General features: G+C 49.1%; 1 protein-coding gene across 3 annotated transcripts in view; it reads left to right on the top strand.

Annotated features, from left to right (window-relative positions):
• VIT (vitrin) overlaps positions 1-20,766 on the top strand; it is an 84,307-nt gene extending 63,541 nt beyond the window's left edge. For 2 of the 3 annotated variants that reach the window (XM_045580523.1, XM_036434763.2), the window contains 5 exons: positions 1,674-1,821; positions 13,170-13,273; positions 14,805-15,031; positions 17,042-17,555; positions 19,448-20,766. In XM_045580523.1, coding sequence (XP_045436479.1) covers positions 1,674-1,821; positions 13,170-13,273; positions 14,805-15,031; positions 17,042-17,555; positions 19,448-19,626 — 1,172 coding nt within the window. In that variant the 3' untranslated portion in view covers positions 19,627-20,766. Of the gene's footprint in view, positions 1-1,673; positions 1,822-13,169; positions 13,274-14,804; positions 15,032-17,041; positions 17,556-18,251; positions 18,342-19,447 lie in introns of those variants that run through there. The other variant, XM_045580524.1, reaches the window with a different exon arrangement.
• Positions 20,767-20,997: the final 231 nt, after the last annotated feature.

Raw genomic sequence — 20,997 nt, 5'->3', positions numbered from 1 at the left:
GAATGTGCCCGCAACCAATGTACATGCCCTTGACTGGAATCGAACCTGGAATCTTTCAGTCTGCAGACCGACACTCTATCCGCTGAGCCAAACTGGTTTCAGCCTCAATTTGCTTTTAAAACTGTGTCAACTCATGCCCATTTCTTGCTTTTATTAAAAACAAAAAGAACAACAAAAACACATAAAAACCCCTTGCTGCCTACAAAGCTCCTCATCCTCTGGCCACAGGGACACACTGCCCATGCCACGCAGCGAAGAGCTGCCCAGCAGCCCCATGGTAACCACGCAGCAGCTGAGAGAGACCCAGGCTTGTCTGGGCCTCGGCACCACCTACCCTCACTCCTCCAGCCCAGGAATGCCAGTCTTTACTGCCTCTTCTTCTCCCCATCAAACTCGGTTTTGAAATATGTTGTTTCCTAAATTGCAGTCATTAAATAATTCATTCCTCATTTTTTATTCATCAAAAGGCTGTCTACCTCCCCTAAGAAATTCTGATCAGCACAGAATAATCAGTCTAAACATACTGAGAGGATATCACTTCAGCCAAGAGCAAAGACGACACTAACTTTTATCGGTGTGTGTGGCTGTCCACCATTTCTGATTAGCATTTAAAGGCTGAAGTAGCTGGCAGCCCCACTGTCCTCCCCTCCTCCATCATAACCTTCAAATATGCGCAGAGGTCCAGAGGCACCGGACAGAACTGTCCTGCTCATCATCGCAGCTGAACGACAGGAGGACATCTAAGGCGGCTACAAATGAGCACTGGCATCGGGTAGTAATTCCATGGTTGCCTCACCCAGAGGAGTGAGGGGGCAGATTGCTACCAATTTCTCATCCTGAAATTCCTGCTGCTCAGCATTGGCTTTGAGGATTCTTTCCCACCTTTATAAAGACCCAACATATACTTCTAAAAAGTTAGATGGAGAGGAAAAGACTACAGACTCCCGAGAGTAAAATCCCGTATCTGGCAGAAACTGGTTTGGCTCTGTGGATAGAGCATCAGCCTGCAGACTGAAAGGTCCCAGGTTCAACTCCCGTCAAGGGCATGTACCTTGGCTGCGGGCACATCCCCAGTGGGAGGTGTGCAAGAGGCAGCTGATTGATGATTGTCTCTCATCAATGTTTCTAACTCTCTATGCCTCTCTCTTCATCTCTGTAAAAAAAAAAACAAAAAACAATATATATATTTTTTAAATCCCATATCTGGGGTCTGCACTTCTATGGTCAGAGCCTACCATGTTTCCCCGAAAATAAGATATCCTCCAAAAATAAGACCTAGTTCATGGAAAGATAAGACATCCCCTGAAAATAAGACCTAGCGCAACTTTGGGAGAAAAAATTAATATAAGACACTGTCTTATTTTCGGGAAAACAGGGTAGGACACGTTCTGAGGGCCTTCCCAGGCTTGACTGGAGGGCCCTGCTCTGAAGTCTGTAATTATGGCTGAAACCGAGAATTCTAAAACAGCGGTGGTAAGAGCTCTGGCCCACCCACCCAGGACCAGGGTGCCCAGTATTGGATGTAAATAAGTGGATATACCCTGCATCTTGCTACTTCTTTTTACCTGCTTTTCACTGAACCTCAGGGAGCTCTGGTGGAGAAGGAGGGGGGAGAGCAGGCACAGGTAAATGCAATGAGAGATCAGAGTAACAGGCCCTCCTCCGTTCCTCAGACTGCAGGGTTGACCTGGCGTTTTTAATCGACGGGAGCGCGGGCATCGGCGGGCGGCGCTTCCGAATCCAGAAGCAGTTCCTGGCTGACGTCGCTCAGGCTCTGGATGTTGGCCCGGCGGGCCCCCTGGTGGGGGTGGTTCAGTACGGGTAAGTGCTGTTCCAATTCGGAAACCAAGAGGAGTCACACGCTTCATCTTGTGCCACAGATAATACCAGCGCGTCCATGAGCACTGGCTCATTCTCTGCCCTGATACTAATGTACATGAAGAGAGGCGGAAGCGATTCAGATGCCCCCTAAGGGATCTGAGATTCCAGAAGGGACAGATTACTGAACACTTGTAAGCGAATCCCATTTGTACTTGGGATTGGTGGAAGGACAGTGATGTGGGAGTTAGGGCCTCTGGGTTCAAGTCCTAGCTCAGCTGTGTGACCTTGAGCAAGGCCTCCAGCTCTATCAGTTTCCACCTTGACTATGAGAGCATCTGTGTGAGGGGCTGCGCCCTGTGCTCCCACATGTAAGGAAGATGGAGCTTTAGCTTGAACTCTTTCTCCGAACACCCCTAAGCCCTCGCACTGGTCCTGAGAGGCTGCCAGGCTGGGTGTGAGGCTGGCCCCATCCCTCAGCGAGCACCCGGGGGACTGTCTCCAATCCGTTTTATTGTTTTAGGGGAGAAACGGAGCATTCATATCCACTTCCCATCTCAACCTCTTCTCTTACTTGGGATAATAAATGAATCTTATTTCAGATACAAATAGGTTTCTCCCTACACAGATATTGACAGATAACGAGCAAACTAGGAAAAGATCAAGCAAGCACAAATCTCAAATAATGGGTTGACTTTTAATCAAGAGACACTCAGGGCAGAATAATTATCTCCCTTTCCACAAAGGGCCATCAGACACAGCATGACACCCCTCCCAGTCCTGCAGCCTAGATTCGAAGGGGACACTATGGTGCCTCCTGCTCAGAAGCAACAACACAGCTTATCTGCTCCTCCTGAAAAGCAGCAGCATTCATACCCGACAACACCCAGGGGCCCTCCAGACCCTCAGAGCAGTGTGGCCACAGAGGCCGTTCCATGAAAGACACGAGATATTTATGTTTCAGTTGTCAAGAGAAATCAACAAAAATGCCTTCTTTTCTTAAGAACGATAACACAAGTAATTTTAGAATTAAATTTCAAGAGCACAGTTAGCACCATCTTCCATTTCAATCAGAAGAGTTAACTGATTCTTGTACAGAGTTAGAGTCAAATATGTGGAAACAACCCATGCTTACAAATGCCAACGCTCAATGTCAAATGATCTAGCTTGAGGAATTTAACTTGAAATGGGAAAATACATTCTTTTGGTCACTGTTTTCTTGTTTTCAAAATGTCAACCTATTTCATTCCTGTGTCACTTTTCAAAGGTAGAAAGTGGAGAGAAGCTTCTCCAGGGAGGAAATGGAAGCGTTTTCGAGCCAGATGGCCCCAGTCAATGGTATTGGGGGGAGGGCGGCGGCTTAAGACTTGCTATGTCCTCTTGCATTAAAAACAGCTGCTTTAAAGGCTGTGTAAACCGAGACTTATCGCATACTATGAAAGTAAAGTGATAAATATGTCAAGGAGAAGAGAAATTGCAGAACAGTGTTGTGTGCTGATGAGAGAGAGCGTGGATGGAAGAACAATATAATAGGGAAGGAAAAACAATTGAAGAAAGACTCCGTTCCCTCAAGAAAACCCAAAAGATCTTCCCCCGTGTTCCTAATGTGAACACCATTTGCAGTTAAAAGTTTATCTCCCACACTTTCTAAAAATGACTTTGCTATTTGTCTTCCTCCCCCTCACCTGAGCTCCTTATTAATTTGGAGCACAGAAGGAGACTATGTCTGTTTTCCTTCACTCAATGCTCATACAAACGAACCCGTCATCCTCACCCTCCTACAGCCACAGGGTGGGGTGGGAAGCACAAGGAACTGGTGACAGGCTGTCTTGAAATCTGGCCCGAGTCCCGCTGTGTGACCTTAAGCAAGTCACGTACTCTCTCCATGGAAGTGCTGCCATCTATAGAGTCCAGGGTGGAGCAGATGGCTTATCGGGCTCCACCAGCCCTGCCCTCTGTAATTCAGGGACCAGCTCTGCACTGGGAAGACATCCAATCAATGAATGCATCGGACTAACAGACTGCATGAGCCGCCTCTCCCTGCAGCCTGGGTTCCCAGTAGGTGGATGATCAATAATGAAATAATGAAATGCTGGCGTGCACTGAGTGACACATCCACCAGTGAGCTGTGGGGAACACAGCTATTGAACGGGGTAATGAGAACGAGCTGAAATTGCTTTTGATTTCAGCGGCCTGGCTTCCTTGCCTGGGTGGGTTCCCTCTATTCTTTCTCCTTTTTTCTTTCTTTTCTCTCTTTTTCTTTTAATCCTCACCCAAGGCTATTTTCCCATTGTTTTTTAGAGAGAGTAGAAGAGAGAGGGAAAGACAGAGAGAAATATTGATGTGAGAAAAACACATCGATTGGTTGCCCCCTGCACGAGCTCTGACCAAGGCCCAGGCCAGGGAGGAGCCTGCAACTGAGGTCCGTGCCCTTGACCTGACTCCAACTCAGGACCCTTCAGTCTGAAGGCTGATGGTCTATCCACTGAGAAAAACCGGCTAGGGCTCCTTTATCCTTTCTTTTCCAAGCCGTCTAGGTGCATAGAGAGAGAGGCAGTGGGGCAGGAAAGAGTAGGAAGACAGAGGTAGATGCCACTATGAAAAGGAAAAGCAGGCAGGCCAGCATCTGGCACACCAGGAAACTGAGGCCTCTCCTGGCATTGAGGGCCCTCACCGGAGTCCAGTGCCCTCTACACGCCTGGCAATCACAGCGCACTGGGTCTTAGAAAGCCCCTGGTCCCAGCTCCTCATACTATCGTGAGGAAAGGAGACCAAAAGAAGTGACACCCCTCAAGAACCGGTACTCAAGGGGAGGCTTCGGTGGGCAGGAGCTGGTCAAGGAGGGAGGCCCCTGAACCCTGGAAGCTCCCCTCCTCTTCGGCTTCTCGCCTCCATTAAGGTACCGGCCACTGGCCCGCCCGTTCCCAGGAGGGCTCCTGTGCTTGGTTCTTCTCAGGAGAGCTGTCAGGGTTTACACATTCATGTCTAAAATTAGACTTTCAAACTCTGAATTGAAAAAACTCATACTAGGTATTAACAGAAATAGAAGACAGTACTAAATATGTTCATGGAATTTAATTCTGAAAATACTTATCGTTCTTATGAAAAGAAGGCAAATAAAAAATAAAAAAATACAAGAAATATAAACACGGTCTGACTTGCAAAATGCAATGTTCATCCCACACCCTAACCCCTGGGTGTCCCTCACGAAGATCTTTGGGGTACGAGGAACAGAACCCCAGCCCGGGCAGCCCAGGTGAAGGGGGACCTGTATCACAGGACTGCCGAGACCATGGTCATCCCCTTCCTCCTCTTCTCCCTGCCTCTGTCTGTCTGTCTTCCTTCTGGGCCACTCAGGTCTCCTCTCAGCAGACCAGCATCGCCCTCTACCAGGCTCTTGGGTTCTGCTCCCCGTGACTTCACCTTGCACCGAGCTCCACCTCTGGTCCAGGCCAGGGCTGAGCCAAGGCTGAAAATTATCAACTGCCGAGAGAGAGTGCACTGCCCAGCTTCCCGGTACAGAGCGGCAGCGCCCACCTGGACCGCAGACCTCTCCCCACCCCACACCCACAGAGCCATTCCCCCCTCAGCCCACTTCTCCTTCAGGGGAACTACCGAACCCCGAGCAGCTGCCTGTCTTCTGCCTGGAGCAGGTGCTCTCCAGGGCCTAATGGCGCCGGCAGAGGCCCACCCCTCTGAGACAGGCAGGCGAACCCATGAGCCAACTCCTCAGGGACAATCTCAAAGCTGAGTGAGCTGTGGGAAACCATTTGCACAAAAGTCATATCCTTTCTCTATTCCCCAGCATGCCGTTCTCCCGCAGGTACAAATACCACAGGACCTGCGTTTGACTTTCTCCACTTCCACTCAAGGGCTCCCCTTGGACTCCCTCTGCACGGACACAGGGCTTGTCCGAGGCCTCTGGGACCATTCTCCCAAGATCTCCAGACCCAAGAGAAGCAGATGATCACCTCAATACACATTAGGACCACTTGGGGAGCTTTTGCAAAATCCCACTGCTCAGACCAAACCTCAGATGAATTAAATCAGAATTCCCCTTCAGCGCTCTTCAGGTGATTCTATTGGGCAAGCAGAGAGTGAAGGCCCAACTATTTCTTCAGGCCTGTGCTGTCCTCAGGTGAATCCCAGACCATCCCATCTGACTGGAGGCCCTAGGAGCTCCACCCCCTCCCTTTTTTCTTGGCCTTTCTCTTCCTCTGGACTTCTCCTTCTCCCTCCTCTCGTCACTGGCAGCTCCACTGCTGATGTTTGGGATTCTTACAGCATCCAAGTCACTGCTACTCAAAGCGTGACCCACAGTAGCATCCCGGAGGCTGTTGAAAGGCCGATCTCAGCCTTCACTCAGCACAACAGAATCAGAATCCCCATGTGACCAAATGAGTTCAGGAAACTCTACTGCCAGGACATTCCCTGACCCAGTGTGAAGCCGCAACCAGCACAGCTAGGATTCAGGATCTGAAGAAAAGGCTGACACACAAATGAATACACCAGACAAGAAATTTGAATTTAGAAATCGTGGGGGAGCCAGGTGGATAATTTCCCTCTAGCAGAGAAGCTAACCTGAAAACTTGATCCCGTCTGGCTTTTATTTACTTGAATACACATTTGCCCTTTAGGGATGCAAACAGGCATATCAAAGGTAAAGTCTGGTAAACAGTAAAAGGATTATCAGGTTAGGGGACTGCCATGAGCCATTTGGCCAACAGCAGAGCAATATTATGCCGATTATTCAGCCCTGCTGAATATCAGTCCGTTAGCCTTAATGGAACTTTCGCATTAATATGCTAACTACTGTTGGTCTTTGCCTCCAGCACACATGTGTCAAACACAAGGCCCGAGGGCCAAATCCGTCCCGCCAGGCCTTGCAATGTGGCCCGCACCGCGCTGTCATCACTGCACTCCACTGCGTTTCCATCACAATGACAGTCTATGACTGTTCAGTAAACCATTCGGCCCGTGATTTAGGCTGGATTTTAGATTTTGGCCCCTTCTCTGATTGAGTTCGACACCCCTACTCCAGCAGGCCAGCACTTTCCAAACCCTAGGACACAGTTACAGACCAGACCAGCGAGCCCCAGTTCCTCCCAGGCCAGCAGATTGCACACCTGCCTTTCCTCCTGCAGGAAGAAGCATGCAGGTGGTGGGAGGATAGAATTTCTGTTACTAATTTTAAAAAGCACTCATCTAAAACTAAATTTGGTTACAAGTCCCTGCTCTCCATCTCTGATCCTCGGAAATGTGAGAAAGGCTAGTATCTTTTCAAAAGGGGCCACTGGGCTGGCCATACTGCTCAGCCCTCTTAGGGACTGGGGCAGGATCATTTTCATCTCAGCCAGGTTCTTCCTCCAGGAGCAAGTCTGCCACCCAACCTACAGCTGCCAGCATATCCTTGGGCCCCAGGGACACCCTAGAACATCTCACTGATTTCATAGGCACAGGTTCTTCTCCACTAAGTCCATAAATCACCACATTTTAGCCGTTAAGAAAATTAAACATAATTAGGTTATTTTATTATAACCTTAAGTTGATGTCTTCTTGAAGGAAACGATTTTGAAAGGTTCTTGCCACAGGGAATATGATTAGTTGATATGTCTCTACTGGCATAAAAATTCATTCGAGAAGCTCATTTCACGTAACTGAAATTGTTATGGAGCAAGTCAGTAAGCTCTGGGACTTTAGCCAAATGGGAGCCTGAGGACTAAAAGGGTCGTCAGAGGTCAGACTCCAGGGCTTCCTCACATTCCTGGAGATAGATTCATCGGGATCCCTTAAGAAAATATTCCCGACCCCATCCAGACCTACTGAATGGAGCTTCTTCCGAGAGGCCTAGTAACCCGTGTAGTTTAATTAATGTCCCATTAATTAAAGGTGAGTCAGATCAGGGAGGTTTGGAAACACTGACCAACAGCCCCAATTCCCTACCATCAGGCCCCCAAGCCTTGCTAGGAATCACTTGTACCCACTTCCTACAGGTGTTGGTTCTTCTTGAACACTTGCAGGGTAATCATTTTCTATTGCACAAATAATCCCTTTAATATGCACAGCCAAATTCTGGACCCCCACAATGTCTCTTCATTAGTCCTAACTCTTCTTTCAAACATAACACAATTTTATATTTTCTCCTTGAGCTATAAATGTCTTTGTTTTGTTTTTTCTTATTTTCAAAGAAAAAGCTTTGATATTGCTAAGGGTAAAAAACACACACACAAAAAAAACACGTGGTCTCCTTTAAAAAGTACTTGCAATAAAATTAAAAGGTTATTTATATAAAAACGTAGTGGCAAAGCTCTTTGAACCTTTAAAAGTAGCCAAGCTAGGATGTCAGGCCACCAGCCCATATATCCTGAAAAGGACACATACACCAGGTGTTCTGGTACAGAGAGCCGCCACAGTGTGCAGGTGAAAGACTTATCATTCATTCCTATGATTTAATTGCATTACAGCTTAATAAAGATTTATTGAGTGTTTCCCATGCACTAAGCACTCTGCCATTGGCAGGGGATAATGAGGTAAAATTCACTGAAGTGGTTTGATCACATTTGCCTATAAGTCCCTTGGGGGATGAGCTGTGGTTTTGCCCCTAATCATCAGTTTAGCAGTTGGAAAGCGTTTCTGAGGCCCTCTGATCCAAACTTTCAGTCCAATAACACTAAATAAATACATGTGATAGAGAGTCTGCTCTTCCGGACTTCACCATCGAGTATGGGAGGCAGTATTTTTTAAAGAAATAACATTAAATAAAATTAAAAGCGCCTATTCATTGGTCATATGAATAGCTCATGTGTCTGCCTCTAAAGATGGATTCATCGACCTCAGTGATGTCATAGTGAGTGTGATCTGTGGAGCTCAAGGCAGAGTTCAGCTCCACCCGGGATGATCCGAGAGAGAAGACATGTGAGCCTCCATTCTTAGTGTTTGCACGATTATCCATTACCCCTATCTGATAAGCACTAGGGTGGGAAACACTGAGACATAGTGTCTGCTCTAAAGTAGCTTCCATATTTGCAAAAACACCTACTCCCTAAAATTTATTTGTAACTCCGAAATCATTTACTTGTGGTACTTTCCTGGTCATTTGTAGTCAAGCACAGAGGGAGAAGTTTTTGAGTCCTTCAGTACACACACATTCCCAGCTGAGGTCAAACAGAGCAATGCTCTGCTTTCTTCTTGCAGCTCATACCTTAAACAAGTATTCTTTTCACAGCCTGTTTAGTGCCACATTTTGTGCATTTTTGTGCTTTTCTGATGATAATTTCACTGTTTAATATGGCCCCCAATGACATGGGTGAAGGTGGTCAAAGGTAGAAACTTCCAGTTATAACATAAGTCAGTTCCGGGGATGTCAAGTACAGCATGGTGACTATAGTTAACAATACTGTACCATGTACTTACAAGTTTCTAAGAAACCTTAAAGTACTTGGTGATAAAAGTTTTCATCACAAGAAAAAAAAAATTGTAACTATGTGTAGTGATAGATGTTCAACAAACTTATTCCAGTAATTATTTCACAATATATACCTTGAGTAGCCAGATTATTATAATCTCTGAACGCATAATAATCTGGCCACTCAGTGTATATCCTATATAATAAAAGGCTAATATGCAAATTGTCCCCTCAACCAGCAGGCAGGCGGGCAAACTGCCCATGTCCCCTTCCCCTGGCCAGGCTGGCCGGACCCCACCCATGCACAAATTCATGTACTATACCGGGCCTCTAACACACACACACACACACACACTGAGTGTCCAGATTATTATGCGTTCAGAGATCATAATAATCTGGCCACTCAGTGTATATTTGTATCAAATCATTACGTTGTACACCTAAAACTAATACAATATTATCTCAATTTTAAAAACTAAATAAATTCAATGACCCCCAGTCTAGGGTTCTAAGTGCAAGAAGGTTATGGTGTGCTTATGGAGAAAACACAAGTGCTGGATAAGTTTCCTTTTAAGTATGAGTTATAGCACTGTTGGCTGTAAGTTCAATGGTTAAATATACATTTAGAAAAAGAAAGGACATTTGCTGATCCGTACGTGAGTTTGCTCTAGAACATCGATGGTACATGCTGAGGTTATGAAAAAGTGGCTGAACTTATAAATTCATGAAATTACAGCTGATTTTTTAAAAAAATGCATAGTGGATGGCATTGTGAGGCAGAAAGCCAAAGATACTGTGTAAACATTACCCAGGGTCAGGAAAATGTTAAACCCTTCTCAGCTAGTGTTTTATTACATAGAAATATTCCATATAATTAATTATTTGTAAGAAACATATATTAAATTAGGTTTCTTCAAACAGAAACATACACCAATCAAGTTTCTGTATTGATCTATTGATGTGAAATGTTGTAACCAGAGGCTCACAGAAACCTAGCCCTGTTTCTCCCCTGGGAGCAATGGCTCAGTGTTCGCTAATTTGATGCTCACAGTGACGTCATAGAAGGTAACTACCACGAAAAAACAGAGACCCCATTGTTTACGTAGATCAGGAGAGAGACAGGTAATCAACAATCGCTCTACAAAGTGATCAACATTAACACAGCCTCGGCCCAGGGTTCTAGAGGAACACCATGGATGTGACTAGGCGATTAGGTTCCACATTTAAATACTGTTTTCCTGTAAAATTTTTTGAAAGAAATCTTTATATTTTTGCTTTTTAAATTATTTGTCTATGAGCAATACATATTATAATTAGGTGTGATTTCTTGACAATCATCAGACACACTCAGGAAATCTTTCAAAGTGAGAAAATCGAGCCCACAAATCATTTTCAAATACAATTAAAGTTTTAGGAGTTAAAGTTTTTACAACTAAAAAAGTATATATAGTGTCATTTGGTAAACAATTACATTATCTTATATAAATATCAATTTTGCCTTTTCTTATTTTGTAGCCAATATTATTTTTTGTTGTTTCAACTATTTCTTGTAAGCCCTGAAAAAGTCCTTATTTTTGGTCACCAAGGGAAGATCCAGACTTTAGGGACCCTGAAATGCATGCAATTTGGGGTTCCTTTAAGGAAAAATAACATGAAATTACAAACACAGAATCAGTCGAAACCGGTTTGGCTCAGTGGTAGAGCATCCGTCTGCAGACTGAAAGGTCCCAGGTTCGATTCCGGTCAAGGCATGTACCTTGGTTGCGGGCACATCCCCGGTAGGGGGTGTGCAAGAGGCAGCTGGTTGATGTTTCTCTCTCATCGACGTTTCTAGCTCTCTATCTCCCTTCCTCTCTGTAAAAAATTAATAAAATATAAAAACAAAAAAACAAATACAGAATCAGGCCCTTCAGAAGAGGCATCACTCTCATTCTGGCCCACCTGCCTGTGTTTTGCTGAGTACCGGTAGTTGTTTTTCTAATTTAATCCTAACCGAGAACTTGTTTTCCTCTGGTAGCATTGCACCTCCTTGGATTCTGCCTAACATCCGCCTCGGTTGAGCTTGTTTTCAACTTTCCTTAGTCTTCCCTGGAGGTAGCTGGTTTGGTTTTGCTTAAGAACCAGCCCATGTCTCTTGTGCTAATTAATACAACGAAAGACAGAAGGTCATCTTTCCAGCTTCTTTACAGGTTCTCCTCTGACAGGTCACCTTGCCTAACTGGGAAGGTCAGCAAACAGGGAAGGAGCTAGGGAAGGAGGGAGGGGGCCGAGACTGTCCCCTCTCAGGTCCCAGGGTGATGGCAGCGCCAGGTCCTCTGAAGGACCACTAATGCTCCATCCACTGAGGCCCCTTCAAATTCCAACCTGGGACTGTCTAAAGCTGCTCCCAGATCAGATAGATGTTTCCAGTGATTGCATTTATGTAAGCACATACAGCCTTTGCTTCTCCCCAAATCTAGAAATTTCAGTTCATATGCACAGTGGCCAGTGGTTGTGGATAGCCACTTACTTAGTGCTTAATTTCAGTATAAACTGGTGCTGGGCAGCATTGGTGAGGCTATGTCCTGAGTTGTAGCCGCTGTAATTGTATTAACTGAGATAAGGCTGCTTTTTATTTTTTATATTTTTTTAATATATTTTTCTATTGATTTTTTACAGAGAGGAAGTGAGAGAGATAGTTAGAAACATCGATGAGAGAGAGTCATCGATCACCTGCCTCTTGCACACCCCCTACTGGGGATGTGCCCACAACCAAGGTACATGCCCTTGACCGGAATCAAACTGGGACCCTTCAGTCCACAGGCCGATGCTCTATCCACTGAGCCAAAACAGTTTTGGCAAAGGCTGCTTTTTAAAGTCTCCTTCTCTCTCTCCTTGGAGACTTAGCAACCCGCAGCCAAGAGCAGCCACATAATTTGCAGGGACTCTTATTGAAAAACGATAAAGAAGTCAGAGACAGCGGCATCGGAGCGTTGAACCAGGCACACGCACGCTCGCCTGGAGGCTAGGGGCCCTGTGGGACCTTAGACGTCACACTCCACGGAGCCCTGCCAGCAGCCTGGTCGGTGCTTCCAAACATGGGGCTTCCCCACTCACCCGCACTTGCTCCTGGGCATGGTGCTCACACCCCTGGCAGCACCCTCCCCCCACCTGCTCATGCAGGGTCTGCCACTCTGCCCAGCTGCTCCCAGTGCTGTTCGGTTTCCCCACGAGGCTCCTTTCTAGAGAAGAGTTACCCTCTGTTTCTCCATGTCCTTCACCCCAGCTCCTCTCGGGCTCATCATTGTTAGGCTTCCATCAAGGAGATGCTGACTTCCGGGTGAGACTGGAATATTCTCACCCAGCCCAGGAGCCACACAACATGGAAAAGCTGAAGGGTGTCTTTGCTTGACGCCACTAGGATGCCATTCCAGCGCAGAGGTAACCCAGGGAGTGGCCAGCAGCTGAGATTCTTTCTGGTGAAGAGGGTTGGGGGCAGCCTGGGAACATCTTGGCATTTGCAGAACCCCACCTGACAAGAGTCCTGCTTATTAGCAACGTGAGTGCTATGATGTTTGTTTTTGCCAGATGAGGCAGCTGAAGCCCAGAGGAGTGAAATGATTTCTCAAGGTCACACAGCTAAGGAAGGACGGTCAAAACTAGAACCCTCGTGTCCTGAAGCCTGAGCCGGCCCCCTTTCCTCACACACACTGGGGGAAGCCCATCCTCCCGTCTCGCCGTTACTCCTGTCCACAGTGGGGCACTTCACTGAAGCAGCCTCCATTCTATGTGTACATCAAGCATGTCAAACTCAAAGGCTAACATGGGCCAAATAAACAAGGCGTGCGGCCCACGGACCGCGAGTTTGACACGCTTGGTGTAAAGGAAAGAATCCGCCATGGCTTCTGCTTTCCTCCACAGGTAATAACTGTCCACCTGATTTTTATTTCTTGTTTTGGCTCCTCAGAGATAACCCTGCTACCCAATTCAACCTCAAAACTCACATGAATTCCCAAGACCTGAAAGCAGCCATAGAGAAGATCACCCAGAGAGGAGGGCTGTCTAACGTGGGTATGTGATCCGGATTCATTCTATCTTTCTACCGGGCTCTCTTTCTACGTGATTGTCTTCTAGCGTTATAGAGAGGAGGACAATAGTAATACATCAGGAAATGATTCACACAGTATCTATAATATCTCAAGTGTAATCACGGATCAAGTATGATCAAGAATCGTCATCACCCCTATGTCAAAGGCCCTGGGGCCTTGAGGGAAGTTATGCTTCAGTTATGAAAGCTTTTCTCCACAAGGTTTTCTCTTAGCAGCCAGCTCACATGGGATCTCTAAGACATTTCTCCAGCAACTGCGTATGTAACCAGCTGATCCTTTTGTTGGACAGGTAAGATTGTCCTGGCCGGTAGAGCCACGATGCTCACCAACACCAGAAAAGCATTGGCTTTTTGTAATGACATTAATCCTAAAGCCTTAAGAAGGTAGTTCTTAACTTTCATTTAGATTGAAGACCCTTTGAGAATCCCCTTGAGAAAGCTATGACCCTTCGACCCAAATAGATACTTATACACACAAAACACTCATAATTTCAGGGGATTTATGTATACACACTCCAGTGCCGTAGGGGCGCACAGACCCCAGGTGAACGGCCCCGTCTCACTACGTGCGGCTCTGCTGACTTGAGGGTGACCAGTCATCCCAGTGGGCCTGGGAGCAGATGGGCCCTTCAGTGCTGAAACTGGGGAAGTCCTGGCAAACTGGACAGTCACCCCAATTAACTCCAAAAATTTCCTGAGACCCTTGACAGTATAAAACATGTGCTTGGGAAAGGCATACTGGAGGCTCCCTTAGTCCAAGTTGGCCGACCACTAGGATAGGGGCTTAATCATAAGGAATCACAACAGCCTGTAATTATTGGAATCAAGAGTCTAGGTCAGTGGTTGGCAAGCTCTCAGCTGAGGCAGTTTGTTGTCATGGAAATCCAGGCACAGAGACAGGCAGTGACCTACCTGGAGCCACACAGCCAATAGGCAACAGGACGAACACAGTGCCTCAGCTCTCAGTGGGTGTCACAGTGCCCTAGCAAGCCACCCCTGTGCCCCTGGCATGGAACTGGACAGAAGGGACCATGAATCCGGCATTCAGTCCTCCACACCCAGGGGCCCTGCAGCCCCAGGCTCACCTCCAGCTGCAGGAAGGCAGGCAGACGCTCCGGTCACTCAGCAGGCTCCTCCCACTCCATGCTCTGGAAAACAAGAAGTTCATGGGCTTTGTGGGGCTCCAGCACCAGGCAGAAAAGGGACTTCTTTGTTCCCCTGAAAGTCTTTCCTACCTCCTTGTTGGTCCGTATTTCTTTTCTTTTTCAATATGAGACAATTCGAAGTCAAAGGCCTAAAGCAGAGGGAAATGGATAGTGGTGATGGCTGCGCACCATTGCGAATGTGCAGAAGCCACTGAGCAAAACAATAGTGAACTCGGCAAGCAAAGAAACGAGGGAGGGAATGAGAGCGTTGTTCTGGGCTTCTTTGTGCCATGATGACCTATTCCTATCATTATAATCACTGCAGGCGTGAGTTTTCTTTCTCTCCCAGGCCAGGCCATCTCCTTTGTGACCAAGAGCTTCTTCTCCAAAGCCAACGGGAACAGAGGCGGCGCCCCCAACGTGGCCGTGGTGCTGGTGGACGGCTGGCCCACCGACATGGTGGAGGAAGCCTCCCGGCTCGCCAGAGAGTCAGGGATCAACATTTTCTTCATCACCGTGGAGGGCGCCGTGGAACATGAGAAGCCGTACGTGATGGAGCCCAACTTCGCAAGCAAGGTGTGTGACTGCCGGAGGCCCACCTGCCGCCAGGCTTCTCTGCACCTCGCAAAGCGGTAACAGCCATCGAGGCTGTGCTTCCTGTTCCTCCGAACAAATGCTAAGCTCACGTCCAGGCAGGGCCCTCCAGGGAGGGTGTAGTACCTCCAGGGCCAGGATCTGCCCTCTCAAAGCAAAACCCCACAGCAGCCGGTGCGCGGAGGCCAGCGCCAGCACGTTGGGGGAGCAGAGTCCCCAGGTCCCACAAAGAGGCTCCTCCACATATCAAGGGACCTCAGCCAGGCAGCCAGCAGGCCTCTCTGTGAGCATGCACATGGGCACCAACACTAGCTCACACATGTGCATGCAGGCACACTGCAGGCTAACCACTCTGATGACCAAGGGAAGGGCGGTGCTGAGCCCGGTCAGGGAGATCATGCTTTCAAACGCCGCTCCTGGCCCACCTTCTGTGACTCCCACACACAGGCCCTGGGCTCCCACGGGTGTCTGTCCACACCCACACCACTGCTCTCTTCCGCCAGGATTTACTCAGGCTGCCGGGGGATCTCTCCTCTCCATCCATCGGCTGGATTTCAGCTCAGCCTCCACACGCATCTCAAATGTCACCTCGCCCGGGCAAAGCGTTATGAACGCCATTTAGGTCCTTAGAAACCAACTTAAAATATTTCTTGGGACACTTTTAAGCCATTTCTTATTTTAAATAAAATGTGAACTATACCAACTCATGTGGCGACAGCAGGTCTGCGATTTTCCTCTCCAGGAAGGCCAGCCCGGTCACTTCCAGGAGCTCACTGACCAGGTGGCTCCGTGTTTATTCGCAGCTGCATTACAGTTTTTCTGGAATGAGCTTGGGCACAAGTAAATACTCATTTGCCCGGAGCCAGGGTTGTCTGGAGGACACGGGCTGGGTTTTTCAGGCAGAGAGATTTATGTGCTGGTCTCGGGGACTGGGGATGTCCCTTCCCAGCTGGCCTTGGGTTTGTCCCGTCATGGCAGAGGGGTGATAATTCCAGTTTGCAGGATGAGGGTGGGGGTTTAATGAGAGAGAATCTCTTCCAGGGACTGTAACCCGTGACACACATGGGGCCCCTTCTCGCTGGGCCCAGGGCGGCTCTGAAGACATCTCTGTAGCTGCCTCTCGTGTGTGTCTCGTTTTCCCTATCAGATCGAAAGCATTCTTTAATCCTCCTGCGTCTGGTGGCCACCAGCGCCAATCGTATGGCCGACTGCCAGCACAGATGAACCAACAACTCTGCAGAGGCATAAATATGAAGCCAGAGCCAGTGCTTAATGGATGGCTCTCCCCCACAGAGACCCTGCTGAGGACGGGGTGGGAGTGAGTTCAGAGAAAACATGAGGGGTCGACCCCAGCGAGGGCCAAACCAGGTGAACCGAGATAGACAACGTTAGGAGGACTAACTGGCGTAGCAAACACGAGTCTGTTTGCTTTTTCCTTGGCCTGGTGGACTAGTCCAGTGGTCAGCAAACTCATTAGTCAACAGAGCCAAGTATCAACAGTACAACGATTGAAATTTCTTTTGACAGTCAAATTTTTTAAACGTAAATTTCTTCTAACGCCACTTCTTCAAAACAGACTCACCCAGGCCGTGGTATTTTGTGGAAGAGCCTCACTCAAGGGGCCAAAGAGCCGCATGTGGCTCGCGAGCCACAGTTTGCCGACCACGGGGGTAATCAAGACAGACTGGAGCCGAAATCGGTTTGGCTCAGTGGTTGAGTGTCGGTCTGCGGACTGAAAGGTCCCAGGTTCAATTCCAGTCAAGGGCATGTACCTGGGTTGCGGGCACATCCCCAGTGGGGGTGGGGGGGTGCCAGAGGCAGCTGGTCGATGTTTCTCTCTCATCGACGTTTCTAGCTCTCTATCCCTCTCTCCTCCTCTCTGTTAAAAAAAAAAAAAAATCGATAAAATATATGTGTTTTTTTTTTAAAAAAAAAAAGACAGACTGGAGACTTGAACCCCTGACATGGCAGGTGTCCCCCTCTGTCTTCCAGGCCGTGTGCAGGACCAACGGCTTCTACTCGCTCAGCGTGCCCAGCTGGTTCAGTCTGCACAAGAGCGCGCAGCCCCTGGTGAAGCGGGTGTGCGACGCCGGCCGGCTGGCCTGCAGCAAGACCTGCCTCAACTCGGCCGACCTGGGCTTCGTGGTGGACGGCTCCAGCAGCGTGGGCACCGCCAACTTCCGCACCGTCCTGCAGTTCGTGGCCAACCTCAGCAGGGAGTTCGAGATCTCGGACACGGACACGCGCGTCGGGGCCGTGCAGTACACCTACGAGCAGCGGCTGGAGTTCGGGTTCGACGCCTACCGCACCAAGCCCGACGTCCTCAGCGCCATCAGGAGGGTGGGCTACTGGAGCGGCGGGACCAGCACGGGCGCCGCCATCAACTACGCCCTGGAGCGGCTCTTCAAGGAGTCCAAGCCCAACAAGAGGAAGCTGATGGTCCTCATCACCGACGGGAGGTCCTACGACGACATCCGGATCCCGGCCATGGCAGCTCATCTCAAGGGTGAGTGGGTCCTGCCGGCCAGGCTGCTGCCGAGGGGGCCGGTGGGACGAGGAAGCGCCTGTCTTTTGATGCCTGGCTTTCGCCTAACACTTCATAGGATGTGCAGAACCACAGGCAGAACCCTGGCCGGTACGGTTAGGTGGATAGGGCATCAGCCCCCAGACTGAAGGGTCCCGGGTTCGATTCCAGTCAAGAGCATATATATACGTGTCCCTGGAAATATCCGAGCCAAGGCTGGGCAGACATCCATCAGAATTGCTAGTACAAGGTTCTCTACAAGGGTGGGCTCGAGGAGCTGAAAAACCAAATGTCTAACACCGTTTGCATTTTTATTGGGGTGAGGGGACAGCCTTTCCGACTTTGAGCAGAAATGAGCGCTTAGCCGGTCTAAGCCAGCCCCGTTCTGCCGCAAAGCTGTTCCTCTGCCACTTGCCAGCGTGTTGAGGCCCAAAGCTGGATGTCCCCAACGTGGGCGGTGTTCAGAGAAGACCCTGGAACGGTCAGCACGGGGACTGGCAGCTTACGTGCAGTTTAATGAGCCAGAGCTGAAAAGCAGCTTAGACCAGAGCCATGTGAGGTGTGGATGGCTCTCCAGTCGGCAGGACGGGGCGCCCAGAGGACGCTAGCGATCATGAGATCATGGCATGGGCCACTTGGGTGGCCGAAGGACGGAGGCCTGGACAGGACGGCCCGCAGGAGTGATCGCCCTATGCAGTCGGCATCGCCTGGGCCGCACAGGATGAGCCAGATCTCATCGCCACTCACCCGTTCTGCCCTCTGTTTCACAGCAGCCTGCTCACCCCACTCCGGCCAGCCTGAAGGTGGCCTGGGAATAGGCTTTTTGTACAGTGAGGTCATGCACTTGCTGACCAGCTGCCCCCACCCCAAATCAAGAACCATACACCAGGCCGTGTCCCTGATTTCCCACCGAGAGCGGATGCCCCGTCTCTGAATCTGTCCTCTGCTCCCTGGACACCCTGCTCCCTGCTGCAGTCCCACCCCTGGAACCCCACTATCTTCTTCCCCATCTGCATCTAGACTTCCTCAAGCCTCTCCCTTCCCGACAAATAAGACATGTTCTTTGGCCCCATGCTCCAGCCTCCTCCCCTTACAGCCCTTCTACTGGAGAGGGTCAGCCGTCTGTGCTGCCCGGATCTCCATTCCTTCTTCCCTCTCAATGCACTGCAGTTCATCTGGTTCCTTCTGCATCTGCTCCCCTGAAGCTGCTCCCTCAGGCTACCAATGCCTCGTTTTCCTGTTTTCTGAATCCACTGAGCACGTCTTTGTTTGCATCTTACATGGCCTCCTTGCGGCATTCAACACGCTTGGCCACTGACTTATCCTGAGACCCTCCCTTCCCGGTGGCGATGGAGCCCGTCCTCAGTGGCCGTCTCTCCGGGTCCTTGTGCAGGGTTCCTGCTCTGGGGCTGAGCTTGGAGGTCGTGGCTTATAGAGCTTCGAATCCTCCAATGCCACCGTCTTAGTTAGAAAGATCTTGAACTGACTCTTTGATGCACTTGAGACTGACATTTCGTTTGGCTCCTCACGCAGGTAGAGCAGGCCTGCGCCGAATGGTATGGTCTGCATGGGCAGCAAGAGTTTATAGTTGTCCCAAAATGTCACGCCCTCTGTGGCTCATGGATATGGAATTCTGATCATGCATTCACTGCATTTTATCTGTGGTGGGTTTTTTCCTCAAAAGACGATAAGCTCCGGTGAGATAGCACCTGCATTCACTTTATTCCTGCGGGTACCTGGCAGATGCCCATACTCTGGCGCACATTTCCCAGTCTGCATTTGGCCGCCAGCAGAGCAGCGGGAAGGCGAGTGCTCATGAGCAGGGCCTCTGCCTGGAACTGTCCGTCTGCTTCACGGCCGCTCTGTCCCCACAGGAGTCATCACCTACGCCGTGGGCATCGCCTGGGCCGCCCAGGACGAGCTGGACGTCATCGCCACGCACCCGGCCAGGGACCACGCCTTCTTCGTGGACGAGTTCGACAGCCTCCACACCCTGGTCCCCAAGGTCATCCGGAACATCTGTGCGGAGTTCAACTCCCGGCCTCGGAACTGAATCCGGGCTGGGCGGCCAGTCGCCGCTGTCCTGCCTGGCGCCGGGACAGCCCCCCGGGCCTCCTGGGCGCGCACTGGGCAGGAGGCACGTGGGCTACTATTCTCTGCCAGTGTGCCCTTTTCCTATCTCAAACCTTGGAGTTAGGGAGATGATCATGAATGTGTAGAAATGAGCCCAAATGAGACATCCTTTTGAGGATGCTGAGAGTTTGACGTTTTGACAACTGTTTTCAAAATAACTACACAGAATAGAGGACAGCACTTGAGACAGGCCTAACCAAAGCTTTTGTTGTTTTTTGTTTTGTTTTGGCCTGTCATTAGAACTCTGTAACCGTCAACGGGTTTCGTTTTGTTGTGACCGTGTAGGAGTGGCTTAATTAAATGTTGAAAAGGATACATGTGATCGTTCTGCGTCACGGGCAGGGGTACAGTGTGTGTGGCAGGGCCACCCCTGCTCTTCTCCTTCCCCAGACCTCCTGCCGTGCCCTCGCTCCCAGCTCGGGGTGACGCACACCCACGGGTGCAGACACTGTGCTGGCACCCGCTGGTGTTAGGGCCATAGAGAGCCACGGCCATCCGGCTTACCAGTGGTGCACTGAGCTGGTGCAGAGGCTCTCAGCCCAGGCTGCAGGTTAGAATCATGTGAAGACTACAACGCTGCTTCCCAGTCCCCACCCCAGTCCAGTGAAGTCGGGGTCTGGGAATGGAGCTCTCTGTGGGGCTGAGATGTCATCGGAATTGAGAACCTCTGAGCTCCCTCTGAGCAGGCAGTGTCACAGCTGTTTCCTGCAGGAGGCCTGTTTGGGTCCCACCCAGTGTGGCATCTGTCCCGGATGCTTTTGTTTGTTAACCGGATGTTATCATTCATGGCAGCATTACGATGGGATGGGTTTGGCTGACCTCCACTTTCTGCGCCCAGCTTCTGCGAAGGACTGGTGTGTTAGGTTGTAAACTCATGTGCAACCGGGAAACGCTCAGAAGAATCACAAATAGAGATGACATTCGACAAGTTATGTTTTGTAGAAATGTGTGTTGAAGCATGCTACTCTGACAGGAGGCAAAAAGGTTAACACCTGTGTAAATACCTGGCACAAAAGATTTACATAAAACATTTTGAATCGAAGTCATCATCCATTTAGCAGAATTTGCATAAAGCTTACCAAATCTCTCAGTACCTGGAGAGAGAGTATAACAATTTAAAATGTGGGCTACAAAGAAGAGTCAATGAAAGTGACAGCAATTTCAAATTTATTAACCATAAATTTAAGTTTAAAGGCAATTGCACACAAATACGTTCAAAAACTTCAAAATACGAAAACTATTTTTCAAAAAAATGAAATTCTTTGTAAAGATACCAGTGATACACGATTAG

The sequence above is a fragment of the Pipistrellus kuhlii genome, unplaced genomic scaffold, assembly GCF_014108245.1.
Source record: "Pipistrellus kuhlii isolate mPipKuh1 unplaced genomic scaffold, mPipKuh1.p scaffold_m20_p_13, whole genome shotgun sequence".
Taxonomy (NCBI): Eukaryota; Metazoa; Chordata; class Mammalia; order Chiroptera; family Vespertilionidae; genus Pipistrellus; species Pipistrellus kuhlii.
The sequence above is the reverse complement of the archived record's forward strand: the minus strand, read 5'-3'. Positions and strand labels throughout refer to the sequence as shown.